Source organism: Sabethes cyaneus, chromosome 3 (assembly GCF_943734655.1).
Source record: "Sabethes cyaneus chromosome 3, idSabCyanKW18_F2, whole genome shotgun sequence".
In the NCBI taxonomy this organism is placed as follows: Eukaryota; Metazoa; Arthropoda; class Insecta; order Diptera; family Culicidae; genus Sabethes; species Sabethes cyaneus.
Genome location: NC_071355.1, coordinates 168387612 through 168414237, shown reverse-complemented (window position 1 = coordinate 168414237; position 26626 = coordinate 168387612). Strand labels below are relative to the sequence as shown.

The following is a 26626-nucleotide window of genomic DNA, read 5'->3' as shown; positions in this document are numbered from 1 at the left end:
TTCGCAAGATAGTCAACGGACTCAGTATTCGATAAGCCGCGCTAGCAAGTCGGACACGAAAAGGACTTCTCGTCTACGATTAATCGCAACACTTTGAAGAGTATTATAAGAGAATCAATCTAGTGAACAGCTGGTGATTGAAACCGTATTCAATTCAATTGGGTTGTGAAGTTCTGATGTTAGGTCATTAAAAAGTGAAACCCGAAGGCTGTAACACGTTTTATCGTTGCCAATTCAGTATTCGCTACCGCAGCAGTTAAAGCGACCATGAAGGAGACGTCGATCGTGTCTAATTGATATTTCTATCATCAACTCGAGAGTCGTTATTTTTTGCAGTTAATACTGCGAAAGTGAAGTCTTGTGCCGAAAAACTTGTTTTAAGTGTTTTTTTTTCGAGCAGCTTATTGCTTGTTGTTGATCCGTAGATTTAATATCGTGGTAGCACGCTTCGAGAAAGCCGAATCTAAAATTAGTTTTCAGACGTCTCCAAACGATTATTGAGTAAGTATGGACAAATGTTTATAAATAATATTCTCTTAGAACTTATTCATGGGTGGATGAAGAGTTTTGCGTGAAATGTTTGTCGCTTCTGGTTCATTTGTTCAACTTTTTCAATTACTGTATTATGAAGTCAAATAGGTTTTTTGAAAAGTATATATAGTACCAATATACATCAGATTTTGTGTAGGCAATTATTAAATTTTCTTATTGATAATGGTAACAAACTGCTTGACCCAATTTTATCAAACAAATTTGAAATAATAATAATAAGCTAACATTGCGCTTATTTTCCATTCTCGTTTCGGTGAAATGTTTACCTACACATTTGCACAGACAACAGCTGTGATCGGTGAAAACGCGCGAAACGATACTTACTATAACTCTTCGTCAAGTCACTCATGAAGAAATAGAGCGACAGCCGAGAATGAATGTTTTGTTTACTAGCTAAATTTGTGCTAAAAGAGAAAACATTGTCTACGTTGGGGTATTGCTTTTAGCTCAAAAAAACAAGGCCATATTTTTCAATTAAACATTACATTAGTCAGTTCACATGCCACTGCTGAACAGTGGTAAAGCCTTTGTGCCACAAGGTACAAGGTTGTTCATTTAAATTGACCTACATCTATCTAAGTAACAATAATAAGTATATTCCATATATTGTGGATATTTTTTAAAAACGACGTCGAGCCATAGCGCACTTAGCAGTCTCGAAACAGCACCATTATACGTGCACCCAATTTTTCTGACGATAACAAATATTAGCTAAACAAACAATCAAAATAACATATGTAGACCCATATGCTAGTGTCACTTATCGCTCATCGGTGTTTTATTGCATTACTGTTGATTCATGCGTGCTGTGTTTTCACTACTCCGAAATAAAAGAAAAAAATTGCTGATTCAATTGTTTGTTCCTCAGCAACGGTTTCCAGGAAAAATAATATACCTTTCAGGGCAGTCCAGTTGCGTTATTCCCTTTCTATGTTACCATGCTGCATCAATATCCGGACACTTAAGCAGGTCATATTTTTAATATGCTCAGTAAACAATACTTTCGCAACATTCTAGTAATTGCTTTGTACTACAATCAAATATAAAGCTTAAATTCGCAATAACACGTCAATTTTACAATGAAAACCCAATAAAAACATTAAAATAAGAGAAATAAACAGGCTTGTCTTGTTCATAAATCCGGACACCTGACATCTCAGTGAATCAATATCCGGACACTTTTGAATCATTTTCCGGACAGGCAAAACTTTTTCATATTTTGTCTAAGAAATGTATGCCTATAAGTAAACAACCTGTCACTTGTAGTATTAAATAATCATCTCTCTATACATTTTTTTTTACTTTTAATGCCATTAACAGTACGATTTTAGTCAAGTACTACACTGACCCACGTACCTAACCAGAGAACGAAAGTGATTAAATACTTCTACATTAATTGCCTTGAAGTATTTTGCATTTCCAAATATTTTGACGGTTCCATGGATCGAGACTCCTTCTCTTACCACACCTTCTGCCTGGTTCAGTGTGTCCTTTCGCATTTTCTAAGAAAAACAGTAGGTAGTTACCATCAATAATCAAACATGTCCGGATTTAAAAACATGGTTTTAATTCCGGACAGCGTAATTATTTATAAAAATACACTTTATTTCGACACATTAATGAATGACACCGTCTCAATTATTGAAAACTAACCTTCTTTGTTGATACTAAGCCTAAAAAGTTGGTTTCTTTGTAATAATAAGCTCCCAAAACCTTAAATCGCGAAAACACTGCTGTTTAGTAATCTAAAAAAAACTCGCAGAAAAAAGACACTGTTCGACACCAATGTTACGTTTGGATTTATTTAAGTTATTTCGCGCAGCCTACTTAACCACTGACTATGTTTAAACGATCTTACGATATATTTGCAGAGTAATCCACACCGCTACACCTCATAATTTGTACATTTTATTACTTAATAAGGATAAATTAGTGAAGATGTCCGGATATTGGTACCGTCCGGATTTTGATGCAGCATGGTATGCATTAAGGAGATGTGCTCGAATGAGCAAATATCCTCACCCTATTAGCTATTGATTTTTTACTTATTGGATTAATGGGTGCATGACTAGATTTAACTTAATTACTCTATACATAACTATTTCTTTTCGTTACTTAGCGTTTCTGAATGACCTTAGACTTCAAACACAGAATTATGCATAGTACCAACCAGCAGATGTCACAGACCATGATAGAGAGGGCATCCGGCTAATATTTTATTTATTTGTTTTATTTTTGTTTTCTTACGATCAATCAATGTGAACCAATCATTATCAGTTCAGTTATCAATCCGAAGTAAAAGTTTTCGGGTTTTGATGAAACGTTGATTTACCATATTTAGCGGCCAATACCGATTAACTTACGCGTTTGCATTCAATTCCAAATCACAATAATACTGATATGGATTTTTCGGAGGCAGATCCGGCAGGGCAGGGATAATTACCTGACTTGTTTTGTACGCTATTCAGCATCGTTTTTTAATTTGAAGTTTTGGTTCTTTGTTGCTTATTTTGATACCTAGCTTATTAAACGGGAAGGTGGAGAGTAAAGAATTCACATACCTAAGTGTTTCAGTAACTCGCGGAACAAACTCGATGCAACAAGACCTCGCTTCTGTAAAATAATGCTTTTTGCATTTTGTGTACTTTTTTCTTAGAAGCTTAATAATGTGTTAATACAAACTTTTTTTTTGTTTTTATTATCAGACATTTGAAGAAGATTTTTATAACTTTTAAGGTTTGGAAACCATACACAACGGTAGTTTTAGTCGGATCGATTGCCGATCTGGTCGAAAATGTTTACTTGGTTGTAAATTTCAGATATATTTTGTATGGCGTGCTTTTTAACTTGACTTAATAATGAAGTGAGATACCTATTTCAATAAGGGTTAGTATACATCTATAATTTCATCTTACATCTATCATCTCATACGTTGTAAAGATTACTGTTTTTCGAAATGCCACAAAATGTTATCAAAATACTACCAAAAATACTTACAAGTTGAGACCCATTCTTCGAGTATAAGGAACTGCAAAATTAGAGGCGGCAACATAGTATTCATATTCCGGCATTTGTCTGGTGTCGGACTTGATGTAGGTTTCATCTTTCATCACAACGCAGCACGGCTTTGTGGGCTACATAGGGTTTATTTCTAATTCCCGTCGTATTAATGAATACTTGGTGGAATTAATGAATACTCCAAAAGCTCTGCTGCTGATTTGACTCAAACACAATTACTTTCCGATCCGTGCCCATTGAATTCACTAAAAAGCGATTAATAAAGCATTTGATTGAAATTACGCAACTGACTTTATATCTAAAATTCGTCGTACCGTTTTAAAATCCGTCCATCAAAATTTTTCATCGTCCGAACTAAAAATCACAATAATGTTTACATGTTTACAATGTGTAGGACAGCATGGCAAATGTTATTCTACAAAATTTCTGAAGGTTATGCAAGTTTTCCCAATTGGGCAGAATACTAACAATGCGTTGCGTAAGTTATTTTCATTTTACGAATGACGGAAATTGAAATTTTCTTCTTCGTCGCACGAAAAAACGTTGGAAATTTGGCTGCTAGGAATTCTTTAATGAAAAAAAGCGTTTAAATAGATCTCAGCTCACTTTGATTGATCGCGTGTGAGAGGCAACAAACTAAAATATTAGGGAATAACTAATTTTGCATTGTGTGTCATAAAAATCGCTGATATTTTCATTAATTTGTGTTGGATAGGACGGGAATAGGCAATTACGACGAAGCAGCAACATACCCTACTTCCTGTACAACTTCCTAGTGCAAGTATTAGCCATCTTGTTCTGTTAGTCATTCTGGTTCGATGCTTTCCGAACTTTATACACATGTAGTCTAGAATGTGTCATTATTTTTTGCATAAGATAAACATTGGCGTCACTAGAGGGGGTGCCTGGGGGACCAGGCCCCCTCCCGAAATTTTCACCATTGGAATTTTAAAACCGGAAAAAAACCAGTGTATATATTCCTAAAAATATTTTCCTTCCTATTTTTTCTCGTTTTGCAAAAAAAAAAAAAGAATATCAACAGCTTTGTAGCTGCGAGAATAGTAGAGAGAATTTGGCCTAATACCGACGAGCAAGGAACCAGTTGACCATGGTCCTAAGGAGTAAAAAGCGCCAAAAGGAGAAAAGGGATTGTAAAGAATTAAAGCAACTATTCCGAGCTAATGACACGCGCAAGTTTTGCGAGAAGGTGAACCAAACTAATAAGGGCTACACACCGCAACCTGACATGTGTTGGAACGAAGGAGGAAATCTAATCGCAAACGAGCACGAATTGGTCGACAGTTGGAATCTGTTCTTCGATGTACACCTCAACGACGAAGCGGCAGAAGGCGGAGCGAAAGTTTACCTAGGAGCGGCCATGTAAGATAGTAATGTCCCAGCACCTGACCTCAAAGAAATCAAATGAGTAATCGGGTTGCCGAAAACCAACAAAGCCGCTGGTAAGGACCGTTTACCGACAGAGCTTTATAAACATGGCCCAGAAACGCTGGCTCTACAATGAGTTATTTCCAAGATTTGGGTGGAGGAAATCCTACCGGAGGAATGGATGGAAGGAGTGTCCCATCTACAAAAAGAGTGATAGGCCTGACTGCTGCAACTATCGAGACACACACATAACGCTGGTGAACGTCGCCTACAAGGTACTCTCGCAGATCTTATTACACCGACAGTCACTACGGCGCAACTACGGATCGTACTTTTACGAACCAACATCCAAATATCGGGAGTACGTGCCCAGGCATCACATCTTTATTGATTTCAAAGCAGCATACGATACAGTCCATCGAGATCAACTATGGCAGATAATGCAAGAACACGGTTTGCCGGAGGAAACTGATGCGACTGTTCAGTGATGTGTTTCGTACGCATCTCGGAGTCACTCTCGTGGCGCGGTGAGGATTGAGACAAGGTGACGGCTTATCTTGCATGCTGTTCAACATCGTTCTTGTGGGGGTGATCTGATGGGCGGCCATCGAAACGAGAGGCATGATTTTTACCAAGAGTAGCCAACTCCTAGGCTTTGCAGATGACTTTGATATCATAGCCAGGAACTTTGCGACGGTGGAAACAATCTTCTAAAAATAAATGCGTTGAAGACCAATTGCAGGGAAGGAAGAGACTCAAAGGAAACAAATGCGTGTCTTCGTGTATTTGGGATCGCTGGTGATAACGGTCAAAAACACAAGTAAGGAGGTCTAGCGGTGCGTTCAAGTGGGTAATCGGGCCTACTTTGCCTTTCGCAAAACTCTACGATCAACAAACATATGCCGCCGTGCGAAGCGGACAATGTAAAAAACCTTTATTAAATCAGTAGTTCTTAATGGACCTGAAGACGTTACGCTGCTCACGGAGGACATCGCGCTCTTGCCGTGTTCGAGCGGAAAGTGCTTTGGACGATATTTTGCGGAGTATAAGCTGAAAGCGGAGAGTGGTGGAGGAGTATGAAACACGAGCTACGGGCACTGTTTAGAGAGATTCCCCTCGTATATCTGGCGAAAGTCGGTAAAACACGTCGTAAGGATGCCAGACAACAATGCGACGAAAATAGATTTCTACAGGAACAGGGGGGCTCAACGTGAAGGACGGCTCGACCAGGTCAGAAGTGATTTGCGACTTCTAAAACGACTAGGAGATTGGCGGCGAGTGGCACAAGAGCGAGTTGAACGGAGACAACTGGTTGAAACGGCACGAGCCACCCCAGCTCTATGCTGCTGACGACAACGACGGCGATGGCGCTTATATAGGTTTTGCGTTTAAGAGTTTTCCGCTGGAGCATTCTCATTCTCTTTACATAGACGCAACGACTCGGATATTTATATAAATAAAATATTCATCGATATTTTCATACACCGTGAGAATTGTCAATAAAGAAAAACCGAAAGTTTCCGAAGCAACCATCTTGGGACCATCATGTCGCGAGTACGGTGTGTCCACTCATCATATTTTCGTGAATTTCAGGGAAGTACACGATACAGTCGAGCGCAAATAGCTATGGCAGATGATGCACGAGAAGGGGGTTTCGGACAAATTGACGCGACTGATCAAAGTTACCCTGAAGTGAGTGATGTGCTACGTGCGTGTTTCAGGGGAACTTTCAAGTCCCTTCAAATCTCGTAGAGGGCTGCGGCAAGGGGTTGGACTGTCCTGTATGTTATTCAACATTGCTATTGAAGGTGTGATCTGGCGAGCGGGTATCGAGTGGAAAGATCGTTAGCAAACGTATCCAACTCCTTGGCTTGGCAAACAACCTCAACATTATTACTAGAAACTTTGAGACGGCGTAGGCAATCTACGCTAGACTAAAACCGGAGGTACCAAATATATGGTAGGAATTGGCACCAGAGAAAACAACATTCGCCTTCCACAGACAGTGACTATTGACGGGAATGAAGTGGTTGATGAGTTCGTATATTTGGGATCTCTGACCCCCACCGACAATAATACGAGTAAGGAGGTACAACGACGCATTCAAGCATATTTTTCTCTTCGCTAGACGCTTTGATTAAGGAGTATACGCCGCCGCACAAAGCTGACGCTACAAAACGCTAATTAGACCGGAAGTCCTCTAGGGACTTGAGACAGTAACTTTGCTTACGGAAGACATACGTGACTTGCCGTATTTGAACGAAAGGTATTGCGGACTATTTTTGGTGGAGTACAAATGGATAGCGGAGAATGGCGTAGGCGTATAAGCGCAAACATTAGCCGGAAATTTATAGAAAATATAGTAAAAATAACGGAAAAATGCATTACAGCAAAATTAGTACTACATTGTTTTTCTGTCAAGGTTTGGGAATGTAAAAAGATTTAGAAAAATTAACGACATTCGTTTGTTGACATATCAGCAAATTTCTGTAATGTAGTTTCCATTGTAAATATTCTGATTTCTGATAGATAAGATCGAACTTCTAATTTCGAATTTTATTAACAGGGGAACGCCTCTGGTTTTTTATTTGTTCGTTTTTTCGTTGCAAAACGGATGTAGGTACTAAACTTACTGAATTATCACAAATAGATTGGAGACTTTGCTTAGACAGTTGTTTGGCGACTGTAAACTAAATCGCTACCGAATACATATTTGTACTTATCAGCAAAATTCATCGACGCATTCATTGATAGCCGACCTGTCCTCGATTGTCGCAGCACTGAGTTACCGATTTCGTATCAAATCCCGGATTATTCTATACAGATTACCGCTTTAGGCGAGTTACCGCCAGATGGGTGGTATAGCTGGTGCGAAAATACCTCGCGCTGTGTCGAAATAAATACGATGTACACCCGCGTAGTAGCGAATGTCAATGTCACGTTTGCTGTAAGCTCAATTTTATTTCGTCGCCCGCCAACCAGTAGCGCAATGACATTGGTGACGACCTGACGACGATGATGCACATCTGTTGGCGTCTCTCAACCGGGCTTGAAATCGATGCGTAATTTTTTTCGCAGTGTCAGTGAATACATGTACATAGAACAATCACTGCAGTTCACCTAGGGCAATGATCAAGCTTTTCTCATATCGTAGACTGCTGCTGGCAGATTATGATTAGAATATAAACAAATAGCTTTATGGGAGAAAACATGCACTTACTGTGTACGACATGTTTTCTTGCTGCAAGAAAATTTTGCGAATTTAAAATTTTGTTTATTTAGTTGATTTAGTCGTGGCAATTCAAACCTCATACTCATTTGTTTACTTTTACTAGAATATTACCAACTATCAAAGGAATGGGTACTTCACCATAATGCAACGTAAAAATCTTCTTTTTGCCTGTAATGTAGTCCTTGCTCTAGTACTAACGCAATTAAACACTGAAAAAGTACGTCAGCTTTTTATAATTAGGCTTTTAATAATAGGTTTCATAGAAGGCCGGAAAATATTTTTTTTTGCTAAAACGACTTAGCTTCGTCGGGATGCATGAGGGTCACCGTGCTCAAACAATTTGAACAACATGAACGTCAATGGTCCGCCGATTTGGCAGTTTGTTTTCATACTCAAGATAATGTTGCAGTGCAACAATTTAATGATGCGTGATGCGATGTTTTCCGTTTGCTTTGACCTTACCACATACATTTGATTCATTCATGTTTATGCGCAACGTTTCATCCGTACATGTTCTATATTTGTTGTCGTGATGGATTATGCTCTTGTCTTGTTGCATTGGGTACAATGGATGACTTGCGGTCACTCGAATATTGTCGCTAGTTGGATACTGGCTTAACATTAATTGAGTAGTGCTATTAGAGAACAACAAATAATAAGAAGAAACGGTTCAATTTTAATTTAGAAATGAGTAATGAATCTTGTATTTACACTCCAAATAATATCTGAATAAATAATGAACATTCGATATTTTCATTTCTACTCCAATAACGATAACAAATTGGGTATGCTCATATAATGCCAACTAACGCCGAAGTTATCCATGGTATGTCGGAATACTCAAAGACGCCACAAAGATCACTGTTGTTCGGACAAATTACCATATATTTGTATCTAACATATTTCGGTGAGTCACCAAGATTGCAATAGTAGGTTGCCATATCGCTCTAAAGGAAAAGTCTCTAATATAAAAATCAATCAATTAGTTACTCAATCCACATATTCGTTCCGATTTCGTCTTCAGCTTTGGATTTTTTTTCTCGATTCGACATATTTACTGTAACATTTATCGATCGTAGGACGTAATTAACTACGTGAACAAAGTTTTTCTTGTATACTTAAAGACATCTTCCGTCTTTTGATGGTTCTCATCGGGAATTGATGTTCCTGATTTGGTTTGTAAATTTTAGACCCCCTCATGATCGATGACAAAACGTCTAAATATTTAAAACCTGATTGAGACTTTTCTTATCAGGACAGCTTAGCTGCGACATTCCTAGAGCAAATCTGCTGAGCCATCATTTTCTCATACTGTGCCGTCTGCGGTGGGTTTACCCTACATTGCGAAGGCATGCGCGCTACGTGTTTTTTGTATGAAACCGTAGATTTCCCCTCGCCCTTATCGTGCTTCACGCGGAGGACTTCTTCAGAGTACTGTACTCTGTGAACTGATGTGATTGCGATTTGTGTAAACAGAAACGCATCGCAGAATCAAACACAAAAATCATTCATTTCGTTTACGACTCGGGAGTAGAGAAGATGATCCGCTAGAAACTGTATTATTCGCGACCCAGCTAGAACCGAAGCTCTGTCGTTGCGTTGGTGAAAACAGCTGTTCATCACAAACCGAGCTTGTGCGGGTGACACCGGTATTTTAAACAGTTTCATTATGTTTTGAGTTCCAAACAAAATCATACAGAAGAGTGTTGTGCTTACATTTGCCTACGACGCATCAATTGTTGAAGTTTAATAGTGAGTACCTACTTGTGAATTAAGTGTTAAGTGAAGCAATGTTTGAATTTATTAGTTTTTTAATTATTGTGCCACTATATTAATGTCGCGCAGATGAGGTGAAATCTACTTTGAAACTGTTTTCATTTTGTTGTGAGCAGTCAGTCAGTCGCTGGAAACATGATTCATTTTTCCGGTATTCCCAAATATGGATTTTATTCTGATCAATTATTGTAACATACATTGTTAAACTTTTACGGCAATTATTCCAATAATATCAGAAGGACATTCTCATTACCGTTTAGTTCGTAATTTACGCACCAACTCAGTTTCGGAAAACGAATTATAACTTGACAGTGACCTTCACTCATGTGCGGTCAACGGACGCTGCTGCTCGCTTGCGTTTCGGATTGCCGGGTTTGTACTTCGTAACGATGACTTAAACACTGACAGACTTGACGAGTTATCGGAACAGATAAGGCTCATATTTTTGCGGTTTGGATAAATATTTGTGGGCGTTGTGGAGACAATATAAACATTATCTTAACGCGAATACTGTTAGGTCTATATTGTTTCACGCGTAATACATCAGCACACTTCTTATTAAGAAAGGCGTTTGCTCTGGAAGCTGAAGTGAAAAACGCAGGATTTTGTTTTGTTTTCTTTTTGCATTCTGTTATTCATCATCTGTATAATAGAGATATAATTTATGAATTACTGTGTGTCCACTTGGGTAAATAACCATTTTGTTTGAGATTAAAAATAAACTTCAAGATGCGAAATGTATAAAAGGGAAACAGACACAATACTTGCATGAATTTTCTGTACACCATGAAGGATTTTTTCAAAGATCATTCTTTAAGGATTTTTACCACTGCTAATTATAGTGAGTGACAGGCGAATATCTATTTCATTTAGGTAAATGATACTGTTTGTGAACGAAAATGATTAATCGATTTTTGTTCGACCTTAACTGTTCAAATTTGTCGTCGAGTCACTTAAAACGGCTAAGTAGAAATAATATAACCCTAGAAGATTAACCCTAGAAAGTTGACTGTTTCATTCGCCCTAGGCACACCGCTTCAAACAAGTGCTCTGATGGTCTCTCCCTCTTCCCGATTCTAGTTTATTCATGAAATGTCGTATATATGGACAAAGATAGAACAATCTCACAAGCAGTTCTTCGAATGGAATAGAGTTGCGTCCTTTGAGTTTTCGTAAGTGCTTCCAATAATTAATTTAATTTTTTTTCTAGTATCCATTTGCAGTATTAACACTCATATTGGCCAAAGTTTTCACTATATAGCAGAGGTGATTCATAAGCTAAAACGAAGAAAATAATTAAAATACCTTATTTATGTTTACCTATTAGCAAGGTCGTGTGGCTCCGCCGTCTGCCCAAAACCGCGGTTTTGAGAGCAGGCAGCCGGAAACCACCCAATATCACTCCTAGTTCGGCTACTCAATAGAGCATTACCGGGTATGGTCACGTGGAGGCGCTAGGTAGGGGCTCGGGATAGCTAGAGCTATATTGGACGCTCCTCATTTGCCTTCCCCATTTCATACCCATTCGTTTCACTAGAGCACTAAACAACAAAATCTGTCTAAATTATCAATTATGCCAAAAAGTCGTTATGCCAAACAACGTTATACCAAACAGCGTTATGACGTATGACTATGCTATATGGGGAGGCTCCCCCCCCATTGTACAATAAGCAAAAATGTGTTCGTAATCCCAATCAATTGAAGCCGCTAGTTTGGAATCTTGCAAGATACTTACTTTACTTATCCTGGTGCGATGTCCCTCAAGATTTGACCTGCACAATCTAAAGGGTGTCCCACATCAAATTGTACGACGGAAGAAACGCTGTTGAAAATTACCTAATCGACCGATCCTTTTCAAACTTTCCGACAACAAAATATAACCCATAAGTAAGCTTTTGGCATATTTATTTAATTCAACTTCAATACCATAACCGTATGCTCGCGCCTTACGCTTAGCTCTACTCAAAAAGTTTCGCACAACCTGGCTGCAACTTTATTTGTACGGAAACCCACTTTTTCTTCATGTCTTCCTCAGATTTGACCTTCTTGGGATGCTTTCGTAGTGTCTGCTTAATAATAGCCTAATATTTTTCGATGGGCCTTAGTTCCGGTGCGTTGAAGAGTTCATGTCCTTGAGTACGAAAGTGACCCTGCTGGCTTCGTATCATTCCATGACATCTTTTAAACAATGGCACGAACCTAGATCAGGTCAGAAGACTGTAGTCAGACTGTAGACACTCCTTGAGGTAGATCTGCTCGTTTACAGTTCCGGTAGTCACGAACGGTGCACTCCGTTTACCACATGAGCAGATCGCTTGCCAAATCATTTATTTCTTGGCAAAATTTGAAAGTTTTTGCATCCTTACTTCCTCCGGAACATCAAACTTGTGCTGGGCCGTCAAGTACAGTAGCCTCGTAAGCTGCCGGAAGTTCGCCTTGACGTAAGTCTCATCATTCATGATAAGAGAGTTGAGGATTTTCCAGGTGCTTGCCCAAAATAAATTCGCGACGCTGCTTTTCAGGTGACGCCATTTTTTCCAATTTTCAAAAAACTGACCGCGATAAAAATACAATGTGACCAATACACTCTAAACTACTTCTACCCAAATTTTTAAGAGATAATACCCGCGTTTCTTTCGTGGTGCAATTTGATGTGGGGCACCCTTTAGACATGTATTATTATGTAAAAAAATGCAATGAATCGCTTGGTGTTAGTAGCATCTTGTGCAGACCTTGGAAAGACGTCCATTTTGCCCTATTATCCTCAAATGGATAAGTTTTCCTATTTTTTATTTTTAGGTACATTCTGCTACTACTCAAGAAATATCCCCTTAAAGTTTACAATAAAGAAAAATTTAAATAACTTGAAAACCGGCAATTGTAGAGTAGAGTGCTAAAAGCTAATTAAACAGTATAAAAACTTATTTGACGCCCGTTAAATGAACTCTAATAGCTTCCAAATGTTGTCAACACATCAGAATCAAATCTCATCCATTCCACACTGTGTGAAATGCAAGAATAGTCCATTTTGCCCAATTCACCCCTAAATACATAGTAAAACCTAATTAAAACGATTAAAACTAGCTCATAGGCCGAGGAATAAACTTGAATAGCACCAATTTATTTGAAAACAACAGGAGAGTAAAGTTATCGGTTTCATACCGTGATCAATTCACAAACGGTCCATTTTGCCTGATTCTCTCCTAGATCCACAAAAATACGGTCATTTGCTATTGCGTAACAATGCAGAATTTTTCAACGATGCTGTCTTTAGAGAAGTTTAGCAATAAAATATAGCGCGTTTTTTTACACTATTATTCACCTAGCGGGTGATACAAATTTTTGATTTTTTTTTAAATCAAATTAACGTCCTAAAATGTTTTCTTCACAAAAATTGTAGAACACATTAAAATGAGTACCTTTGCTAAATATAGAAACTATCTGTCTCTTGCTAGTTACAAGATATAATGATTTGTTTAAAAAGAACACTTAAAAGTCAAATCAGCACAATTTTGCATTCGATCGAAATTGATCGCCCAGATCGACGCGTCGATACCGGTCACGACGGTAGGTACCGGACACTCGACCTGCTGGGCCTCCTTTCAATATTCGTCTTTTAAGGTGAACGTATAAGAACGTTTATTCTGTATATTTATATAGTAGAAAGGCAAAACATCGAATCGTTGACACGTTTATCAGTTTGGAGTTTTTCCAAAGCTTTTTCAACAAATGCCCAGTTAGGACCCGTGTTCAAATCCCAGCCCCGCAGAACTGACTGAACTACTATGTGTTGTAGTAAGATGGCACAACATTGCGCTTGTTCGATATCGATAATCGAGTATAGAAAAATTGAATTGAGCTGCGTAGTTATAACTTTTACCTGGGATGAGTTAAAAGTCTTAACGTATTGCCGAAATCGCCAGATTTACCCTCGATGGGTTAAGTAGAATAAAACACGGATGGTTTTTGTGTGTGGCTACCAGTAGCTACGTTCTACGTATCAGATACCGAAAAGAGGCTAACAAATTGTACAAGTCGACTGGTTTTCGTCTTTCACTCGTTAGTGTGCTTTAACTTATAAGTTTTCTTGACACCATGTGATCATGTTCGCCTTTAAAAAAAATTCTAACAGTATGCGGATTTATTAGGTAATATATTGAATGATGTCAGCGCATATTTTTTTCAGCGGACAGGATATTAAATTGATCTATGTTTGAAATAAGCAAACATTTTCCGACCGACTGGAAGCAGACCCGAGCAAAGTTCAAGAGTAAATTAATAACAAAATTTGATTATTTGCTGTCGTAGATTTTCAATACTTGCTATGATTCATTTTCGGCTGATTTTATGTGAAAATTTAGTGTATAAGTGTATAAATTAAATTAGCTATCCAAATTAATGGCGTCAATTGCAAACATTTTATTTGTAGTAAACTCCGTACTGAATTAAAAATTGCTCAGAATAAGAAAATTGTTTCTGCAACTTTCTTTTGTAATTTTCCTCCACCGTAATTATTTTTTGTAGATACTTTCGCTTGTCCCGCTGGTGACAAGGAAAAATAGACCAAGAAGGAATATTGTCTTTCGAATTGATTTTATTTTGATTTATCTTTGTTTATAGCTATGCTAATTTAACGCATGCAAAAATTGTACAATCCTCTAATGCTCCGTCTCACATTTCTGAACGAGATCTTGACCGAATATCCTCGTTTCTGTATCATTTTCCATGCACAATCATGATAAAAATTTCTCGCATCAATTGGTTTACTTGACACTCTGACAAATTTATTTTTATCATTCTGCGCTATACGACCCGGCAAAACATAGTAAAAAAGCTGCGTACATAAATTGAATCGTATCTCTCTTATATCAATTTGTACCAATTGGTTCTGCTACAAGCGACGCGTTCCAATTATCGGGTCCATCGTTAATAATAATGATGGTCCTGCATCTGCTCTCATGAGACCGAGGCACTGTCTGTGGGTCAATGTGATACTCGATGTACGATGCTGCACGCGAATGATGGATAAAATCAGTTAACGTTGGCTGTCCGAGCGCCACACACCACACGACCGTTTATCCCTTTTGTGCTTGTTAGCGCTTCTCGGCTGTGATCCTCTATACTTGGACTCACTTGGACTTGGTCTAATTGAACACCATTTTCGTTTCGCTCCTGATAATGTTCCCAAATAGAGCATCTTTCTTCTTTTTCCTGGATGGCCGGCGGCCATCAAGTGACACGCGATCATTTTCGGATCAAGGCTCGCAAATTGACGCAGTTAATGTTTATACCGCCACTGCCAGAACGAGGGAGCGTCTCCCCAGAGGAAGCCGGCTAATATATTCAGCTATCGGCTTGGAAACAACGAGTGTGTGCTGATGATGATGTGAATTTTTTTCATATGCGTATGTTGAACTGAGCACTCAAGTAAGACAAGAAGGACAGCTCAGTACATAGTCAACTGTTTGCTACTGCTTGATCCAGTCACTCAGTGACGTACTGATTCTACTTCTGTTGTGTGACTTCGTCAAACCGGCTCAAGCCGGTACCCGCTGGCAATGGTCTGGTTCTACGGTTGATAGGGACGGTTAACGCCAACGGATAATCGTTGAACCGACCGACGTTGGCGTAATTTTTTCATGAGTTTGGTGCTTCTCCTGGCTGACGTTGCGATGTTTTTCTACTCACGCGTAAATGATGCAACCTGTTGTTTTTAGAAAACATTTGCCGGTTAATTTGTCATTTTTACAAGCGCCATATTTATGATTATATTTGGATAGCCCAAATAAAGTCTTTGAAACATTGCACATTCTAGTACCTGAATTTGATATTGTAAAAAACAGGGATAATTTATTACAAGTTAGTCGTAATCGACAGCGCGAATTGTTAAGTATGAACTGCCCCAAATTTGCTCAAAACCAAATAACGCCGGAAGCGACCCGTTTCATTTTCATATCCAGCCACCCACCCAAATCTGTTAGCTATGATTTTCAACAGCAACAAATGCATAGCTGTTAGTTCAGTTCTTATTGATAACGTGGGACAAGATTTTTAAATGCCGATCCAATTGCAAGTACAGTTTCCAATAGCTCTTGCAGTGCCGTACAAAATTATTTGGGTTAAGTAAAGTAGATTGATTGCCGTCATCTGGTAAGAATTATCAATAATTTATTGATGATACTGTTATGTCCCCTATACCAGAGCCACTCATTTTTATGATCATTAAGGTTAACGAAAGGTTAGATAGCTATAGTTTACAGTCGAGATAAAGCCCCCATGAGGTCTACTAGAAGCAGAAAATATAAAATTACGTGCAATTTAAATTGTCATCATTTGTGCATCGACGATCGTAGGACAAAGTACGAGTTTCAATAGCAGTAAACAGTAACAGTAAAAATTGAACTGAAAATGCAGACAGAAACAGAAACGACAAATACGAAGTAAATATTTTCTGGAACCATCAACGAAATTTTCCCACAAAATAATTTATCGATTTTTTCTGTTCCTTTTTCTTATCGCTCCACAGCCCTTCAGCGGCAATGGCCAACTCGAACAATGAGAGCGAATCTTCCGCCCAGAAAGCAAAGCCCCAGGATGAGAAACCCCTCCGAGCCAGCATGGAGAGCCTTAGCTCCGGCCCCGAGCTGGATCCGAACCGATTGACACGGAAGGCAGCCTTTATGCAGATCACGATGGCCATCGTGGCCAACATCACCATAATCTCGTCGGGAATGGGTCTTGGATTTCCGTCCATCGCCATGATTGAGCTCACCAACTCAACGACCTCGGTTACCCTCTCGGAAAGTGAGGCCTCCTGGTTCGGTAAGCGAGTTTCCTTTGTGTATTGATTTGCAGTATCTATATTGAGTGCAGATAATCTCGCGGTGCTTGTAGTAAATAAAATACCGTCTGTGGATTGCATTATTCCTCGTAATAATTCCATTCAGTATTTCTACTTTTTGAGTTGGTTGCACTCCGTCAATGATATCATCCTTGACAGTAATTGCCCAGCAATACTGCTTCAATAGCAGGGCAATCGAAACGCGCTGTGATTGATGGCATCGTATGGATTAGATCTGCTGTGGACTATGAATAGCATGTTTGCTTTTAACTGATAACGTGACATTTTTCTCGTTTTTTCTCTTCTTCAGCTTCAGTTACGTCCATCATGTGCCCATTCGGTGGCCTATTGGCGGGCTTCTTGCTGGACAAAGTCGGTCGTAAGAAAACACTCTACTTCATCAATGTCATATCCATCATCTCCTGGGCTATAATGGCACTGGCAAGTACGACGGACTCGGTGCTACTGTTTGTACAGCTGATGGTTGCCCGAGTTATTATCGGTAAGTATCAATTGGCTCGTAATGAAAGAGAAAACTTAAGATGCCATATCTGTAGTGTGAGCTTTTAATCTAAAAAACTCGTCCCATACAACTAATCTCTATTGAAGGTTTTATACGTAATCTCAAGGTATACTAATCAGACCTTATCGTATTGTTTTTTTCTCTCAACCGTAGGAATTGCCATTGGCCTTTCTAGTTCGCCAGCTTCGGTTTATGCTGCGGAAATATCCCACCCCAATTTACGAGGTCGACTCACGCTTCTGACGGCTCTATGCACCGGCGTCGGTATGCTGTTCATTTACACGTTAGGATATATTTTCAAGGTAGGTTTGCAATTAGTAGATTAAGTGGGGTTTCGTTTAGTAGTTTAGTGTTCCAGAATATCAACGATTATTATGGATTCAACTTTTGCCAATTTTTTGAGTCGTAGTGTGATTATGTCAAGAACGGATAGTGTTGGATTTTTATCATGACAAATATTTTTATCGAATTAGGAGATCGAGCACTCCTACAATTTTGACCCAAGACTACTAAGAATTTTGAGGATCCACCATGAACTGAAATGTTTATGTGTATTTCTTTGTATGTGAGTTGGAGTTATTCGGAAGAAACAATTTAGCAAGGTATCATTACACGACAACCTTACTTTTTGACAAATCTGGGTGACTGTTTATATGGTGCTGATACTCAAAATAAAATTTACGTTTTCTATTGTTAGATAGTGATCAATAATTTTTAGTCCAGATCGAAAGTACGAAAAAATTACTAAGGTCATGTAATTAAACTTCCAGAACTGTTATTATGCAATAACATATAGCACACGTCGGATTAATTTAAAACATGATGGATTGGAGCGGGTAAAAATACTCTATAAAATACGGTTCATTCGTCATCACGTGTTCGGTTTGATAGACAGTCACACATTTTAAACACAGTATTACTCGTTGGAGTACAGCATCCTGGAGTACGTGTGTTACCCGTACCAGATAACGCAAACCCTCGCAATCGAATAATTCCGGGAGAAGTTTATATACTTAGATTTACGCAATTTGTCATGCAACTATCTTATCAATCTTCCTTACTGTTCCAAACCGGTGCTAACTGCTTATTCTGGATTCTCGGTCGGTTATTTGCAACAACCAACGGAGGATTGTTGACCTACTTCAGAGAATTGTGAACTGACCAGCACTTGTGGAAGAAGTTCCATCTTCGTAACACGTCTATGGAAGCGATGGAAGCAATGCTTTATCACCGGAATTACTACGGCTAACGAAACGTTTTCAACGTATGCTCCGGGCATTCAATGACGTATGTCGAACATTTTTGATGTTGACTTTAGAAAAATTCCAGCTACCATATTTTTGCTATTATTATCGCGCACACGTTGACAGTTCCATATGAATTTTCGTGTCAGTGTGAGCAGGCTTCGAAATCTCTTTTAATTTCGTGGTTACAAACAGCAGTAGGGATCAATTTTGTTAATCCATCCACAGGTACCGTCATCCGGGGATACTTGCAACACTTTTGAACTTTGACTTAGTATAACTTTCGAAGTATATCGTTTAGGTCCAAGTGTAAGTAGCCAAAACTTGTATAGTGGTCAGTACTTTTGATTTATGATTATGAGAAAAAATATAAACTAAATGAATCTGTAGAATGAACTGAAAATAGGGGTGTTACAAGTTACCCAGTGAACGGGGTTACTTGCAACACTTTTCTGATTTTGCGTTTCTTATGATTTTATATCTGATTTCAAACCGCGAATGACTATTTTTAGATATTTTGAATGTATTTATAGTAAAACAAGAGATACTGGAGGCGTTTATTCTTTCCCAATTTCGTCTATCGCCTTTTTAAAGATATTCGGTGAAAATGCAGCATGTCGGCGAACTCCAAATTGCCGCTTCAAGGCACGTGGAATTTTTCACAATTTTAATTTTTCTGGTGATGGTGGTAGACAAAATAACATCGTACAGATGCAAACTTACTTTGTACATACTGTCTATTACGATAATTTTCCTTTCAACAAGTGCTGCAAGCCGCGCCATATTGGAAGTAACAACACGAATTCATTGTTTCTTCTCCAAGTTTAAAATATAAACAAAGCTCAAAGTTGCTATTTGTTAGCTTATATGATGCACTTATTGTGTACAGGAACCAAACAATAAAAAATAATTCCATGTCAATGAACTGACGCAACTTTGCACATCCATTTTTTCTGCTCTGAAAGTGAAATTATTTTCCAATCGTATAAAAACAAGCAAAACAATTATGTAATGGATTAAACCTAACTAAACAATAGGTAAACGTCTCTTCTTTAAAATAGCATTGGGTGCAAATGGTTATGTTAACAAACAAATGCGTTAGAGCTGTCAAAAGCGCGATGCGCAGAAGTGTTGCAAGTAACCCTGGTGTTGCAAGTATCCCCGGATGACGGTACTATATTTAGCTTGTGAAACACTCTTTAATACTTCTGTCACTGCGATAACCCAGGGCTTTTCCCGTTATTATTTGGGCATCGCTGGAGTTACTGAAATTTGCATAAAATCCTTCTCAACTTTTTCTGGTGTTTCCTGTTTTTATTTGTCTGGTGTTTTCCACGGGCACCCAGTGCTCGTTAGATCTCGCCTCACCTGGTCTTGCAACCTAGCTCGCTGTGCTCCTCTTCGTCTTGTTCGCGAACAAGCCTTATGTTCTCATATGTTCTATGGCTAGAATCTTATCTATCTATATAATCTACTAAGGATTTACTGAGTTATAAGCATGTAGAATATTACCATTTTGATACTCGTTACATATAATGTAAATTAGCACGGCTTTTCCAACCAATCCACATAAGTAGCGACCGAAATTTGTCGAAATTTCATATTTTAGCACATGCTTGAATGTGATTTTATTGTAAATTGTCTACATTTTTATAATTGGCAAATAAAACTTTAGTAGAAAAACTACAAGGTATACAGCCCTAAGGGTTGTACGAATGGGTGACGTAGGACTATATCAGATCATTAGATCAAAGACTAATGTAAACTGCATTTCTGGCATGAGTATGTTTATAAGACTCTGTGTCTGCCATTGTTTAAGTCAGTGGTGCCCAGGCATCGGCGTGGTGCGGGCCAAATCAGATCACCCCATGAGTACGCGGGCCGCCATCCTTGCGCATACTAAAATGTCAAATAGGCGCCAGCAAAAACCGATATTTAGGAATCACCACAAGATTTAAACTGGAAAGTAATCAAATCTACAATACGCACGAGGTACTACGACTGAACTGAGTGACCTCTGTGTCATCAAAAAAATTATTCACAAGTCTGCCATCCCTCGAATCTGTCCGCGGGCCGCACGAATCAACACAAAGGGCTGCATGCGGCCCGCAGGCCGCAGTTTGGCCATCACTGGTTCAAGTGAATGTTTAAAAGAGAAGAGCGGAATATTCAGATACAATTCTTCATTTAATGCAATGGTGGCCTTGAAAATACGTGGACGGGGGTTCATAAGTACAATGCCTGCAACCTTTAAGACATAGAAATTTCTTTTAAAAATTACTTGTGTGCATCATAAAGGTTGAAATGGTAATGAATTATCCTCTTACCACACGGGTGAGTGAGGGGTCTCAAAGCATCATAAAATAAATAAATTCAAAATAAATTCATGCCTCCAAAAAACCCCACACGCCAAAGTTGGTGCCATTTGCTTGATTAGTTCTCGAGTTATGAAGAAATTTGTATTTCATTTGTATGAGATCTCCCCTTCTTAAAGAAAGCAAAGGTGCTAATCTACCGTAGAAAAATCCCCCCCTGTTAAAAGACGGATGGGTCTCATTATACCATAGTAAAAATTCGTGCCTTCTAAAACCCCCACATGCCAAATTTGGTTTCATTTACTTGATTAGTTCTAGAGTTATGAGGAAATTTGTATTTCATTTGAATGGGAGCCCCCCTTCTTACAAGAAGAAGGGGTCTCAGTGCATCATAGAAAAATATCTTACCTTCAAAAACCCCCACAAGCCAATTTTGGTTCCTTGTGCTCGAATAGTTCTCGAGTTATGAGGAAATTTGAATATTATTTGTATGCCCCCTCCCTCCTAAAGAGGGGAGGGGTTTTAATTTACCATAGAAAAAATTCTTGCCTTCTGAAACCCCTGCATTCCAAATTTGGTTCCATTTGCTTGATTAGTTCTAGAGTTTGAGGAAATTTGTATTTCATTTGTACGGGACCCCCCCCCCTCCCCTCTTAGAAGAAGAAGAGGTCTCAGTACACCATAGAAAATTAATCCTGTCTTCTGAAACCCCCACATGCCAAATTTGGTTCCATTTGCTTGATTAGTTCTTGAGTTTTGAGGAAATTTGTGTTTCATTTGTATAGGAGCCCCCCTCTTACACCCCCTTAAAATTGCTCTCTTATCCCCTAAAAATTGCTGGTCATTTTATCTATCCAAGGACATATAAATTGTTCAGTTTCGTTCAGTAGTTTAGTAGTTATTAGCTTTTGAAATCTTTCATTCAAACGTTACACTTCTATTTTCGTTTTAACAAAGTGTTACCCAGTCCCAGTATAGTAAACAAAGACATACTCCTACGTCAAAAAAACATCATGTTGAAACTATCCGTTAAAGATGCCTATATCAAAAGTTGAAAAAAGAGGTCATTTTAAAAAAGTGAAAAAATTAAATAGTTATCGCGGGCGTAAATATTATTGTTGCATATCGTTTTGAAACTGATACCTTAGCCTGGTTAAAAATGAAATAAAAATAATTTGAAAATCAGTGAGCTACGTTGTACGCCACTCATAAAAAAATATTTTTGTTTTGAAAAAAAAGACAACTTTTGTCGTTGAAGTTTCTTACAGTGTGGCTTAAAGCCTTAAGTGGATTGTATCGAAACACGATTTAAAAGTTTGCGAAAAGTTTCGAATCAACGATTTTCGAAAACAAGTAGTTTTAAAATGGTCATATTTTTACCAAGTCTCCAATATTTTAAATATATTTTTAACAAATTATCTATGTTACTAAATCTACTTAGTAAAGAACAATTTTGGCCGAAAATCACAATTTTCCGACTATTTGGTCAATAATCATTGTTTGTACAGCAAAGATTCGCGAATTGGGCGGTTCGTTAATTGGGCGTTCGCTAGTTGGGCGGAAATGTCAAAATTCACTGTCAAAATGAATCATATTTATTGTTGCTCATGGGATAATCAGCTGGATTCAACGTCACGGATTACGTCTAACTTTTTAGCAAGAGGCCATGTGGTATATTTGCGTTTCGTAGCTGTTCTTCCCGACGATACGGCTCTTGTTTGTTTAAAAACAAATTAGTCATATCAACAGTCGATTGCTGAGCATCATACTTGAATGAAAGACAGCAGACCGAAATGTTTACTTACTCCAATTTTAAACTTAACCAGGTTTGCAATATGTAGTCCGAGTCCGTTCCGAGTTCCGAGTCACGAAAGTTTTCAAAATCAGAGACAAAAATAATTTGCATACCCCTCAGGAAACTGTCAGTCAGCCCAATTAACGAACACGACTCGATAGTCTTGGCCCAATTAACGAATTCTGGCTGTATACACCTTTCATCATATTTACAACATTTACTTATAATCCATGATAAATGAGTGTTTTCTTTATGGTAGAAGTAAAGCAAACCCTTTGGTGAATATGCCCTAATGTGGCCAACCAGCCTCTCAATTGGTGGACAGGTACGGTACCTGTCTAACAAGTTCGTCTCTATTTATTATTGTAATGCAATTAAGTGGTCATCGGTATTTGACGTTTTTCGTTGGATCTAATGGATTGCTCCAGGCTTGCATGCGAAGATCATGAATTTTTTTTTCGGAATCCGCAGTCCAATGGTATTTACAAAGGTTCTAGAACTTATTAATAATGTTGAAGGTAAACTCGAGTTCTCTGTTAGCCGCCGAGATATTAGTTTGAGATAATCGGCATTACTTTAAACACAGAATGAAAATTCAGTGAAATTACCGTTGTTTTCACGTTAATTTATGAATCAACAGGTCTTTAACTTCACATGAGACATCATTTCAAGCAAAAATGACGCTTAACGCAATTTTTAGCATTTCTATTAACGCGTTTCGTCATCCCGGACCAAAAAAATCTATCGAAGCGTATTAATTGTGAACTACAATTAGCAAGAAAATACCAACTTTCGTACCAAGGTCTTAATTAATAAAAGTTAGCAAGGTCTATTCCTGACTGTTTCGCAAACAAAAATGACTCAAAGGTGATGTCTGAGTCAGCTTGAATCCTCTTTAGACTTGGAATCTTGGAATGGTATTCCACTAGGAGAATAAACGGTTAAGTCTTTAGTAGCGGTATTGTTAATCGTGAAATCGAATTATTGTGAAATTTCTACAAAATATCGCACATTTCTTGAAAGAATACTGATAGTTAAACTTTCAATTTTGGGAAAATGCCGTTATGCTTTATGTTTGCAGTTCTAAATGTTAAGATTGGAGCATCATACTGCACGAAATAGTATGACTTCGTAGTAGGATTACGGACCCTGTTCGTCATACGTAAACACGATCCATACTCTATTGCGAGTTTTTATAAGAACTAATCCGCAAGTAGGTACTCATGTTTTTTACACCAGACTTCTGATACATCTGGCCTGCACATGTATACCCATTAAACTCGAAAAAATATTTCGGAACTTAAATTTCTCAGTGGAACAACTTTTTATACTCCAGCGGGGCAGCGGGAGTTCGTTATACGAAAATTCACTTCGTCATAAGCAAGATTTCCTTCGTTTATTATGGACAAACAACAATTATTTACAAAAATCTATGCATGTATTCTTTGAGCCGTGTGCAAGAGCTACCCAACTTCTATACAAAAAGTGGAAATAGTTTGAATCACAGCTCAAAATTTCAAGTAGTTACTCCGAGTGATCAGCAGATTCTCTTCGTCATGCTCAAAACTGGTAGAAAAATCAGGAGGACTTCTATTTTTTGAACAAATAGCGAAAAATAGTAATTTTCTAACATATTCTTTTCCTCGATAGCGAAGAGAAAATGCATAAATATCAATATCAATATTCAAAATTGGTTATAATGCTGGTTTCTTGTCTATATGTCTGGAAAGTAGACGAAGACCCGCCGTAGATCAACACATGCAGCACCCTATTCGTTAAAGTCGTTACGTCTTTTGAGGTATTGTTTTAGAAAATTACAGTTATTTTAGTTCAACCATTTTTACATCTTCGCTTTAAGTGTCCTTCAGAGTATTATTTCGTGAAAAAGCTGTTGAGTATTTGAGTTTGAGTATTCTAGAAGATTAACTTGTGGTCTGGACATACTTAATCATTCAAAATGCATCGTAAGTAATTTGTTTAATGTCACCCGTGGTCATGGCTTTTTGGTTGTCGGAATTGGTCGGTTAGCTCTCATTAACATCAAGCTCGATTTGCGATAAGGAGGATCTTTTCGGGCTTGGAATTTTCTCGATTGTTTTGCATATATGCAATAGACAAAATGTACCCATTATGAAACTTCGCTGAAAAGTTGATCGAAATTGTAATAGCTGTTTTGTCAATCAACATTTATTTGATATCAATTTAAATGTTAGTTGATATATAAGCCGATGTATTGTATTGAACTCGGGTAAAAACTTAAATATAGTTGTAATAAATATTAAAGCTAGCATTGATTGTGAACTATGATAATCTATGGAAAACTTGTTTCACTAATTCAAAACTATTCTGCTTTCTTTCAGGATAATTGGCGTTTAGTGTGCATCATCTGTGGTGTCTTCACTCTTGTTTCGTTGCTGTCCGTCATCCCGATACCGGAGTCACCCAGTTGGTTGGTTGCTAAGAACAAACTTCCCAAGGCCGAGAAGTCACTGAAAAAGGTTCGCGCTATTAAGGAAAATGAAAATCCACAAATTCATCGAGAACTGGACATCCTGGCAGATAACATCGCTCGTTTCCGGGCGAATCAGACGAGCAAATCGAAATGGGTTATGCTGCAGCGGCCGGAAGTGTACAAACCGCTCACCATCATGTGTACATTTTTCTTCTTTCAACAATTCACCGGTATTTTCGTTATTATCGTATACGCGGCGCGATTTTCCATTGAGGCCGGTGTTCACATTGATCCGTTCCTGAGTGCAGTATTTGTTGGTCTTACGCGTGTTGTTACGACCATTTTGATGAGTTTCATATCCGACCACTACGGCAGACGTCCACCAGCGTTATTCTCCGGTTTTGGAATGGCAACTTGTATGTTTGGTCTGGCAGCTTGCACTGTATACCCGGTAGCTGGAACGGACCTATACTGGATCCCGACATTCCTTCTGGTGGCGTTTATTTTCTGTGCTACGCTTGGATTTTTGACACTGCCTTTTGCTATGATTGCGGAAATGTATCCTACCAAAGTGCGTGGTTTCGTAGCTGGATTAACCATTTTTGTGGGATACACCATGTCCTTCATCATTATCAAAGTATATCCTTCGATGGTGCACATTTTGGGTAGCGAGAACGTGTTCCTTTTCTTTGGAATCATTTCTGTTATCGGTATTGGATTCGTGTATTTCTTCTTACCGGAAACCAAGGGACGAACTTTGGACGAAATTGAGAGCTACTTCCGCGGAAAAAAGACCAACGATGGTGAGATAGAACTGAAACAAAGCGTTGAAGTAAAAGTATGAGATTAGCCAGATCGCCACACTTTAACAATCAAAAAAACAACTGTGATACAAACCCAGAATAACACTTACGATGTAAGCGCGTTTTTGAAAACAAACGGAGAAACAGAATGCGTATAGTTTTAAGGTGTTAGACATTTTTAAACGCGATCGAGTAGTATCTGCTTCCGCAGTAGTTTATGGCGAATTGTACGTAATTTCACATGAGCCCGTAGAAGCCATTCTAGACTAGATAGACACGTAGTTATACGCTCGCTTAATATGATGTGTACACTGCACAGTGCTGCCATACGAATCAATATTAGGAATAAAACGAATATCTCATATAGAAATATATGCAATGTCTTTGTTATTTTTTGCAGTTTTAATATTGCAAACTAAAGAATATTTGCGAATTTCCCGTAATGCCGTAATTCCGTAATTTATTACGTTACACCATTTTATCGAACGGGAAGTAAAAGGCTCCACTATTAGAAGTAATCATTGTTGTTTGATTATTGAAATTGCTGTGCTGGAAGTTGTTTACCAAATGTTTAATGTTTCTATCAACCTTTTTTCAAAAAGTTTTAGTCTTGTAGGTATTGAAAATGGCCGCATATTGATATAACAGGTATTCTGAATCTTTATACTCAATATGACTTCGTTCCATTA

At 38.3% G+C, this 26626-nt stretch overlaps 1 protein-coding gene across 3 annotated transcripts; it reads left to right on the top strand.

Moving 5' to 3' along the window:
• Positions 1 to 82: 82 nt before the first annotated feature.
• On the top strand, positions 83 to 26277 carry LOC128741533 (facilitated trehalose transporter Tret1-2 homolog). Of its 3 annotated transcripts, none has more exons than XM_053837416.1 (5): positions 83 to 501; positions 16491 to 16786; positions 17116 to 17307; positions 17482 to 17630; positions 25043 to 26277. In XM_053837416.1, the coding sequence occupies exons 2-5, from the start codon at positions 16504 to 16506 to the stop codon at positions 25976 to 25978; spliced, it is 1560 nt and encodes a 519-aa protein (XP_053693391.1). In that variant the 5' UTR covers positions 83 to 501; positions 16491 to 16503; the 3' UTR covers positions 25979 to 26277. The 3 variants fall into 3 exon arrangements, with proteins under 3 accessions (XP_053693391.1, XP_053693390.1, XP_053693389.1); XM_053837415.1 differs by lacking the exon at positions 83 to 501 and adding an exon at positions 9804 to 9940; XM_053837414.1 differs by lacking the exon at positions 83 to 501 and adding an exon at positions 16224 to 16404.
• Positions 26278 to 26626: the final 349 nt, after the last annotated feature.

Excerpts from the sequence above, each read along its gene's own strand:
- LOC128741533 (XM_053837414.1), top strand. The coding sequence starts at position 16,373 with ATGCAGACAGAAACAGAAACGACAAATACGAA. Across the intron at positions 16,405-16,490 it reads ACAGAAACGACAAATACGAA|CCCTTCAGCGGCAATGGCCA; the intron begins GTAAATATTTTC and ends ATCGCTCCACAG. Across the intron at positions 17,308-17,481 it reads GGTTGCCCGAGTTATTATCG|GAATTGCCATTGGCCTTTCT; the intron begins GTAAGTATCAAT and ends TCTCAACCGTAG.